The 10171-nt window shown below is 37.7% G+C and overlaps 3 protein-coding genes across 3 annotated transcripts in view; 1 reads left to right on the plus strand and 2 right to left on the minus strand.

Moving 5' to 3' along the window:
- Positions 1 to 2625, minus strand: part of LOC107695356 (serine incorporator 4-like) — a 15358-nt gene extending 12733 nt beyond the window's left edge. Inside the window, exons 1-3 of the mRNA XM_016495235.1 lie at positions 2253 to 2625; positions 395 to 562; positions 2 to 177 (exon numbers count right to left, since the gene is read on the minus strand). Of these exons, the coding sequence (XP_016350721.1) occupies positions 2 to 177; positions 395 to 562; positions 2253 to 2321 (413 nt within the window). The 5' untranslated portion in view covers positions 2322 to 2625. The remainder of the gene's footprint in view (position 1; positions 178 to 394; positions 563 to 2252) is intronic.
- Positions 2626 to 8269: 5644 nt separating this feature from the next.
- hypk (huntingtin interacting protein K) lies at positions 8270 to 9320 on the plus strand. Its single transcript, XM_016495237.1, has 4 exons — positions 8270 to 8488; positions 8812 to 8867; positions 8960 to 9011; positions 9096 to 9320. Exons 1-4 carry the CDS (start codon positions 8327 to 8329, stop codon positions 9189 to 9191), a joined length of 366 nt encoding a protein of 121 aa, XP_016350723.1. The 5' UTR covers positions 8270 to 8326; the 3' UTR covers positions 9192 to 9320.
- The window catches only part of LOC107695357 (microfibrillar-associated protein 1-like), a 14460-nt gene continuing 13541 nt past the window's right edge, over positions 9253 to 10171 (minus strand). The window contains exon 8 of the mRNA XM_016495236.1: positions 9253 to 9823. Coding sequence (XP_016350722.1) covers positions 9644 to 9823 — 180 coding nt within the window. The 3' untranslated portion in view covers positions 9253 to 9643. The remainder of the gene's footprint in view (positions 9824 to 10171) is intronic.

A 10171-nucleotide genomic window follows, 5' to 3' on the forward strand; every position in this document is an offset into this window, starting at 1 on the left:
ATTATGAATGAGGGCTCGGAAATCCTGACTAGACTTCACATCAATGTGGAAGATGGCCATCATCAAGTAGAAACAAGCTGTGCCGAAACACACCCTGTAGACAGCAGAGTAGCCCACCAGCATCTGACAGTCTCCTCCACCATGAGCCTCATCACACACCACATTAAAAAAAGGCACCTGAGGAAGAGTGACCTCTGTTATTGTGTTTCTGTAGGGTACAGACTACTGGCATGTGTAGCTGGTATGTGTCCTGCCAAGCAGAATTAGCCAAGATTTGATTGCATGAGACTAGATACAAATGAAATGAGTTTGGGGTGTTTGCAGCACCAGCGGCGGTACAGTGATAAAAGTAGGTTAGAACCACTGGAGCCTGTGCAACTTGTAAACAACTTACATTCTCCCTCACTGCCTCTGACACGGTCTTAGACAGCATGAGGCATGAGACAGTGCAGGCCAGGATGTGGAATAGCGTGTACATGATCCGCGTGCTGGTTGATGATTTGACGGGCGGACAGAAGGAGCAGCACAGGGAACATGGTGCTGGGCCACAGCAGCAGCATATCTGATGGAAAGAAAAGCAGACCAGTCAGGGGTTGGGATTAGTCGAGATCACTCAAAGCATCTGGAATTTTCTGATGGATCAGGGCTGGTTGCCTGGATGAGGTCCAGACATTTTTTATCCTCAGCTAAACCCAGAAGCATAGATTGGGCTGAAACTCAATTCCCACTGACTTTAAAGATTAATCTTTTATGAGCATAAAGGATTTGAAATGATAGCGGCATGTGTTATAATGAAAAATCTTTGAGAAATTGTTAACATGTGATTCAATCCAATATCCTGTTGCAGTTATTCACTATTTGAAATGCAGGGAAAAGCCATCAAAACATATAGTAATTCCCAATGGAAATGTAATGGAAATTGAAAAAAAAAAAATCAATTAGCACAAGTTTTGTATTTCTTTTTGGAACTAATCGATTGTGGGCCTCAGTGATCCGAGTTTATGCTCCTCAGTTTTTGAGTGAACATGGCCAAAATTGTACACAAATAATGCTTTTTTCACTCAAAAACTGAAGTGCAGATCAGTGAGGCCTATGATCAATCAGTTCCAAAAAGAAATACAAAGCCTGTGCTAACTGAAAGAAAACAAGTTGACCAAAATATTTGGTGATAATACAGCATAATAAGAGATTTACAAGCAATTTTTAAAAGGTTGGCCATTTTTGACTACAGCACAAGGGATAATTCACCCATAATTGTGTATTCTGTCATTATTTACTCACCCTCATGATGTTCAAAACCTGGCTTTCCTCCTTCTCATGAACACAAAAGAAGATCAGTGAATGAATGTCATGGGGGACCAGCATTGTTTTAGACCTCACTGATTCATTGTATGGACAACCCATTTTGACCCATACAATGTTTTTTTGGCTATTGCTAAAAACATACCCAAACGACTTAAGACTGGTTTTGTGGTCCAGGGTCACATCTTGTACTTAAAATACACTTGAGACAAGCTGTCTAATTACTGTATAACTCAAACTGCTCTTAATAAATCAGTGGCAATATTCCTACAGCGGATGAAAACACACTGACTCTTAAAGCTCATGATGATAGAATGAGGCATCCATGATGCCTGTGCGTTTCTGTTGAGAGAGGAGTTTTACCTTCTCATACCAAACAACAACTATAACAACTGACCAAATGATTTTAACAGTGCAATAAAAACAGTAGTCTTCTAAAATAGTAGTGGAATTAAAGAGTAAAAGTGATTGTTATATTCTGGTGAATAAACTCAACCACTATTACATAGTTATTCAAATTAAATGCACTAATGCAGGATTAAATAGTTAATACAAATAAAATGAGAAATGAGCTGAGTACTAAGAGTGTTATGCCAGAGCATTATGACAACCTATAAACACAGTGTGTCACTTCACAAGCTTTCCAATCATTTTCTCAATGATACAACTAAAGCCACAGCCAAAAATGCTGCAATCCAGTACCTGAAAATGTTATAGTCATATGATAAGTAACATAGGCAGGTTCCTTATGTTTATCATTCATCATAAACTGTCTTTCAGTTCTATATTCTACAAAGGCAGATTAGGTTCTTGTAAGAGAAGCTTGAATAAATCTTTTCTTGTATTCCAGTGATCAGAGAATTATGAGAAATAAGTATCATCTGAAAAACCTGACGTCATTCTCACATCTCTCCTCACTATGAAATAATTTCCCTCTCTCCCTCTCTCACCTGATAAGCCACCATGTTCAGGAAATAGTTGTAGACACCGCTTTGGTGAAAAGCTTGATCAGTCGACATGGCTTCTTATTTTTCAAGGACGCTTAGTCATTAAAACACAACCTCCAGAAAAAAAAAAAAAAAAGTATATGCTATAACCAGTCAGGGTCAGAACACTGTATTATCTGTAGGAGCTCAGCTTTACAGGAAAGAGTCCTCAGCTAGTTTCTCCTGCAGGTGTAGTTCCACTGATCCCCATCTGCACACCCTCATGTTGCTCTCGTGGGAACATCTGAACATTCTTCCTATATCCTATACGAGCAGCCTGGTGGCATCGAATGGTGCCAGGAGAGTGTGTGAGCAAGGGTGGATGCCCAGTTGCCTGGACTCTAGATTAGGCAACAAGAGCAGCGGGAGGAGGGGGCAGGTTCTATGTGTTGGCCCATCTGTCCCTCCCTTCCCCCTCGCTCCAGTGCACCAGCGCATCCTCATGCACAATAGGATTGCTCCAGGGTCCTAATCGGTTTAGGGTTAAATAATGAAATTATACTTGCGATATTGTGATTTCTCTCACAAAGTAGACAAACCTTTAGATCCCCCCTTTTGACATCTTAGCAACCGTTCACTTGTCTGACTTTATATGTAATCTGGTCATTATGCTTTGACCCAGACACTGAAGGGTGCAATTGAAGAGGGTGTTTGGAGGAATGCACAGGAAGAGTGGCACAGGTCCAGTCCCGCATTCTTTTGCATACATTGACCACAGCCTCATTGTACAATTGTACATTGTACATTGTACAACTTCACATAATAAGTCTTCGAAATCAGAGACAGATTGTTTCAGTTGTTATAATGAAGTGGACAGGAGTTGTTAGCGTGCAGAGCGGCCGGTAGCTCTATATTTAGGTCAGTGTGTATTTGTGAGGATGTGCACTGGGATTATCCTGGAGTTTTTAGTCCTCGTCTCAGCCTGGGTGACCTTCTCTCTCCGGTAGAGTGACACACTAATCCAGACAGCAGGGTCTGACAAACACAGTCCCACTTGAACTCATCATCAGCCTTCAACATCGTGTACAGACATGACATCGTACATGACATCGTGATTCATAAATCACACTTGAAATCACTCAAAAGTAGAATTTGTTATTATTTACTCACCCTCATGTCATTCCAAACCTGTATGACTTTCATATTGCTTCTGCGGAACACAAAAGAATGCATTCTAAAGAAAGTTGCAGTCCAAACACTGGACCACTTTCATTTTATGAAAATAAATATTTCATTTTATTTTTCACAGTATCTTCTGATTACACTTTATTTGGAAACACTTTATTTTAAGGTGTCCTTGTTACACGTTACATGTACTTACTATTATAATAACAATTAATTATGCATAATTACATGCAAGTAACCCTAAGCCAAACCCAAATCCTAACACTAACCATAAAGTAAGTACATGTAGTTAATTAAGATTACTCCGTACTTGTATGTATAATTACACTGTAAAAAGGACACCTTAAAATAAAGTGTAACCGTTTAGTTTAAGGTGATGTTGTTACACTGTAATTACACAAGCAAGCACTGAGTAATGTTAATTAAATATATTTACTATAGGGTTAAGGTTAGAGTTTGGTTTAGGGTTACGGTTATAGCTAGTTTACTGTTGTTATTATAGTAATTACATGAAAATACACTCTAAAAAATGCTGGGTTAAAAAGGGACAAACCCAGCTATTGGGTTGTTTTGACCCAGAGGTTGGGTTGTTTTGACCCAGCGGTTGGGTTGTTTTGACCCAGCTATTGGGTTGTTTTGACCCAGCTATTGGGTTGTTTTGACCCAGCGGTTGGGTTGTTTTGACCCAGCTATTGGGTTGTTTTGACCCAGCGGTTGGGTTGTTTTGATAACAATAGCTGGGTTTGTCCCTTTTTAACCCAGTGCTGGGTTATATTTAACCCAGCATTTTTTAGAGTGTAATACTACATGATGTTAAAATAAAGTATTGCCTGCCTTCTTTTGTGTTCTGCAGATGAAATAAAGTCATACAGGTCTGGAATTATATAAGGGTGAGTAAATGATGACTAAATGATAAATTTGAACCATCCCTTTCTGTCACCATTCTGTCACCATCAGGAAAACATTCTTTCATGTAAAACTGAAAACTTTTTTCTTGATATGTTATCTTCAAATGTGGCGAAACTGTCAACCCAGCTAATTGATTGTTCTCATAGCATTAACTTTCAGAACTTTCTGGCAAGTTCTTCCAGTAACATTAATAGAAAGTTTGCTCCAAGTTATCTGGCTTTTAATAACGTTCTCAAAACTTTAGCAAAAATGTTCTTTATGAATTGCCCATGGAACTTTTTTCTGGAACATTTTATCCTTGACATGTTGGGTTCAGCCATAGCACTCTAGCACGAGTGACTCAACGCATCTGTCAAAGATATCCATCTAGCTCATTTTTTATATAGAAAATCTATTAAAAAACAGTGCTGTGAAAACCAAACTTTTGAATATGACAGTCACCTGTACAAAGATGTTCCAATCAGCTAATGCTCTTTAGGTCTGATGCAGTAATTTATTGATGTCCCTGAAAATCTGGCAAGGAAATGAATAGCAGGATGTGATTGTAAATAGAACTGCGTGTGCAGAAGCTTTTGAAAGTGAGTGTTTGAGTTTATTGTTGTTTAAGTACTTCTCTCAGTAAAGACACTGCGTACTATTTCAGTCTGGAAACAACTTTAAAAAAAATTATTGACAGTTCCACAGAGTCTTGTGGCCAAAACGTTGCTGGACGCAATATCATTACATAACACTGTTGGTGGGATGTAGCTATTAGAGTGGCAGCACATTACAGCAAAGGCTCTGTAGTATTCTCTCTTAAGAAGAGGAAAAATCTATAAAATATGTTATGAGAGGAAGAAATTTGTCTGTTTTGTAACTAACGTTCTGCTTTATTAATCAACATTATTTTTCTGTAAATAGGTGCATAGCAAAAAAAAAAAAAAGTGTTACTAGGAACTGACTGTTTAATTTAGCACCTTTAATCCCTGGTTAGCTAAATCACACAGGTATGAATGTTTCTAAACCAATTAGAGTCTTTTAAAGTATACAGAGTGTATACTCAATGAACCTATAATCTCTCTCTTAGAGTGAAACACCCAGAATGACTGGAGGTCTTTTCACTCAATAATTGGGGGCCTTGTGTGAGAGAGGAACACTAGCACACTGTTCAAACAAAAGCATGGCTGACAACATACAATGCAAATCACTCAGCTAGGCCCATGAGAAACATTTGATCCATGTTATTTCATGGGCTTTAGAAGAAGTGAGGGGAAAAATTCCTGCACAGACGCATACAATTCTACAATCTGGCCTTCACAAGAATGAACGTTTACATTCATGGAATGACCAACAAATAGGGTCATAGTTGCTTGTGGTATTAGATCAAAAGATAATGTTAAATGTTGTCACTACATTAACTTTGTGTTTTATGAAAAGAGATAAAAGGAGATAAACAGATAAATAAATACATTCCAACAAAAATGATTGTAGAAAATATAATAAATAAAAAACAACTAATTACAGGTGCATCTCAATCAATTAGAATGTCGTAGAAAAGTTCATTTATTTCAGTGATTCAACTCAAATTGTGAAACTCGTGTATTAAATAATTTCAATTCACACAGACTGAAGTAGTTTAAGTCTTTGGTTCTTTTAATTGTGATGATTTTGGCTCACATTTAACAAAAACCCACCAATTCACTATCTCAAAAGGAAAAAGAAAAGATGCACCTGTATATGTACAGAACAAATATGTGCTGTGATAATAATAATAATAATAATAATAATAATAAATAATATAACGCTTAAAGGAATGGTTTGTTTAGTCCCTTCTAAATTGTGTCATCATAGACACAGGGTTTCTACGGGTCTTAAAAACGTCTTAAAAAGTCTTAATTCGCCCTTCCACAAATTAAGGCTTTAAAAAGGTCTAACATTGGAGCAGAGACATTTAACAAAATTGTTTATACTTAAAACAAGACAAAAAAAAAAATCTGTCGACAAGGTATAACTTGATTCTGCTTTGAATTAAGTGTACTTTTCTGACCCCATTGGCCGATATTTGTTTTTGTTTGAATCATAAACTCATTTCATTTTGATCAGTTTCTCAGAAAACTTTGCGCCTCAGTGTATCTTGATTTAGGAGACTTTAGACATTTGCAATGGAAAACAAGACAGAAATAATGAGGAAAAGCATCACTTTTTGCAGTGTGATCAGAAGGTACATTAAAAGTTATTTCCATATTCTAGTTGTTTAAAAAAAAAAAAAATTAAGTAAAAATTAATGGCGATATTTTGGAAGCTGCATTTTCAGACTTTGAAGCGTTGCTAAAAGAACTCATTGTCTGCTCCTTAGACTTTTACATGTACATAATTTTATTGTATTGTGTTCCCTTTAGTATATTCCTCAAATTTTCTCTGCATGCCCTCTTCATCTATTGACTAATTTACAGCCACAGCTCAATCCCATCCTCACTGAAGCATGCTGCCCTACTAAATTAAAAATCGAGCTACATTTTAGGTCAATCTCTAAATGCTAAAGCTCACACAGTGCTACCATCACATGCAGGAAAGCTTACTTGGGCCCAGCAACAGTGACAACACATCGCTTCCCACTGATCCGGCTGTCAGAGGAAATCTCCAAGTCCAGTGGCTGTCAGAGATCAATCGTACAGTAGAATGAACAGATTGGTAATGATGGGGAAAGGCTTCCTATGAAACCTTTGTAACATTCCTCAAAGATTGTAAACATATTACACAGAGAAGAGCAGGTGCTGCACTTCTGGTGTGCTCTGAAAAGGCTTCCTTTTTTGTTAAGCTGATTACGAGTTGAGGAGGAGATAGAAAACCCAGGTGGAAGAGAAAGGCACGTAGTAACAGTGTAGTAGTGTTTGTCTTCAGTAAACCTATTAAGGGACAAAAATAGTTACGAGAAAGCTTTTGAAAAGAGATAGAACACTTCTGAACCTATAAACAACATCTGTTTGTCTATAAGCGAGGCTGTATAATTGTGTATAAACATGGTCAGAACTGTCTGATGATGCTTACAATTTAATTGTGATGAAAAGCAGCCGACAAGTGTCACTTGGACTGAATTCTAAAAAAACATCCCAGAATGAATTTGGTTGAGAGAAGGAGAATTTGTGTTATCTTAAAGTTTTAATGACTTGACTGTTTTTATCACCCTTTGCCTGAAGGTGGACAGGGCTTGAGCAATGGTTTCCCACTATTTGTGTTGTGTTTTAAAAATATTTCTCCTGATTTATTATTAACCCATGTTGAAATTTACATTTTAGAGAGTGTTATAGATTATTATTATTATGTTCTTTTACTTTCTGGATGACTGGGATATGTCTATATATATATAGGGTAAGATGGGGTAAGCTGAATATCATCATTTCATCTTAACATCAAAATTTATCCGATTTAGTTTAGGTTTGAGATTAATTGATCTAATTTTGTGTTGTTGGAAAATAGTGATCTGTAACTAGGGATCTGAATATCGAAAGTTTTTTGTGTTTTCAGTTGCCATTATGACATATCTTGAATGAACATATGGTCAGTTAAATATATAAATATCCACATGCCTGCATATAAGTCGCAGAATAATTTTAACTTTCAGATGAATCTTTTTCACTGGGATTCTGCTTTGTCTGTCACCGGTTATTCAAATTACACTACACTGTCAAAATACAAATTACAATAGAGAAGTTGATTTAGTATTTTACATTAATGACGCTTTAAAAATATATAAATATTAATAGGAATTATATCAAAAGTCATCTTACCCTTCTTTTAATATTTTACATTTTGTGCTGTATCTAAATTAGGAAGTATTTACATTGGCTGATGCATCATATTGCATTTGCTTTGTATCTAAATATGCTACAGCTTAAAAATAAATTGTGTATGTTATTTATTTATTAATATATTTTAAAACACGTGACCTCTATAGTGTGTTACATGAATCTCAGTCCGGGTGTTTCCGTCACTGTTTTGCGTTCCGGCTGCGTGAAGAAGCAAACATGGCGGCTGAGGGAGATGTGGATTTGGACCTGGAAGCTGAGGAGAACTGCACGGGAAAACCAACAGAAAAGCCCCGAAAACATGATAGTGGAGCCGCTGATTTGGAAAAGGTTACCGACTATGCGGAGGAAAAGGAAATATCAAGCTCGAATTTGGAAACGGTGAGTTAATATAAGTGTCAGAATCGACTGAAGCTAGTCAGGCTGAGTAACCATGTGCGGCAGGACTGGACTTCTGTGTTAACACGGACTGTGATACGACCTCTGTATTAAAACGCCATCATAACGGTTTAATAGTTTGGTGTTTCAGCAGTGGATTGATCAGCCGGTGTTCAGAGTGAGCAATGAAGAGAGAAGTGAGGGCGTTTCAGCTCACAATATCTTCCTTTGCGTCGCCACGCAACCCTTATAGGAGATGCTCAAGCCCGAAAACATTTGCCTATGAATGCTGTTATTTTTAATAAGCCTAGTCCTTGTCTTTGAAGGCCATGTCCGTGATCGGAGACAGAAGATCCAGAGAACAAAAGGCGAAACAGGAAAGGTGAAAATGTTTGATGTCTGATTACTGTCATTTGTTAGATGACTGTGGTTAATAAATGATCATGACAATACTCATTTTTATCACTTCTACAGAGAAAAAGAACTAGCCAAAGTAACAATAAAGAAGGAAGATGTGGAACTCGTTGTAAGTATGCAAAAGTGTATTTCCATGCGAGATTCGTGAATTTGATGTGGAACACAATAAACATGCTAACAATCTTCCTGACAGATGGGAGAGATGGAGATTTCACGAGCAGTGGCGGAGCGCAGTCTCAGAGAACACATGGGCAATGTGGTGGAGGCGTTGATTGCACTGACCAACTGAGTGGATTTGACTGCTTTGAGATGTATGGACACATTGGACTGCCTTCTTCCTCCTTTTGATATCCCTTTTCTTTTCTCACTGTACTTATTCTGTAATAAAGGAACCTTTTTTAAACAGTCTTTACCAGTACCACTTCCCTCTTTACATTTATTAGAAGCTCCAACTCTCTTTTTAGTAATGCATTCCAGAACGAACCAATGCGATCAGTGTCATAGTAATTTATTGCTGTAAAACAAAAAGTAGATTATCCCATTAGAAACGGTGGACCTAAAGCCTCAGAATTCTGTACACTCAATGAAATGTGTAGATGCATACAATCCAAATGCAATAAAGATTTGATATCTTTGTTGTGAGGTTCCTCCAACACTAGCAAAACAAAGGCGAGGGGAGCAAAGAAGGTTAAAAGAGTCCTTGTTTGAGCTGAATGTGCTGTTCTAGCATAAATAACAAGATTAAGTCTTCCTCTTGTGCACTGTTGGCCGATCGAACACGTCTCTCACGCCCCCTGCCTTCTGCTTGAAGAACTTGCTGTTCTGAGCACTCTCCTGAGCCCAGGCAGAATCAAATGAAGTGGTGTCCTGATCCACCAGATGTGTGTATTTTGTACGTCCGGAACGTCCAAAGTTTTTGACCTACACAGCACATTGAATAATTAGTCATTTTAGTGTTACACATGGATGCTAGACTACTGCTAGACTTTCTAAAACGGGTTCTACACTCTAGCCCTCGAGGTTCACTTTCCTGCAGATTTCAGCTCCAACCCTAATCGAACACCGCTGAACAACGTCTTCAAGGTTATTAGGGAATGATACAGGCAGGTGAGTTTGAGCAAGCTTGGCGCTAAACTCTACAGGAAAGAGTTTACAAGCCCTGTTCTAGAAGGTAGTTACTACATATAACTGCACTTTCAAACTTAACAGATACAGAGTCCCACACATGACATGGGGAAAAATATGTGTATGTATATATATATATATATA

Source organism: Sinocyclocheilus anshuiensis, unplaced genomic scaffold (genome assembly GCF_001515605.1).
Source record: "Sinocyclocheilus anshuiensis isolate Anshui unplaced genomic scaffold, SAMN03320099.WGS_v1.1 scaffold282, whole genome shotgun sequence".
Taxonomy (NCBI): domain Eukaryota; kingdom Metazoa; phylum Chordata; class Actinopteri; order Cypriniformes; family Cyprinidae; genus Sinocyclocheilus; species Sinocyclocheilus anshuiensis.

Bases quoted from the DNA above. Each gene is read 5' to 3' on its own strand.
- hypk (XM_016495237.1), top strand. From the start codon at position 8,327: ATGGCGGCTGAGGGAGATGTGGATTTGGACCTGGAAGCTGAGGAGAAC. The intron at 8,489-8,811 runs GTGAGTTAATAT...TTGTCTTTGAAG, and splicing joins CAAGCTCGAATTTGGAAACG to GCCATGTCCGTGATCGGAGA. The intron at 9,012-9,095 runs GTAAGTATGCAA...TCTTCCTGACAG, and splicing joins AGGAAGATGTGGAACTCGTT to ATGGGAGAGATGGAGATTTC.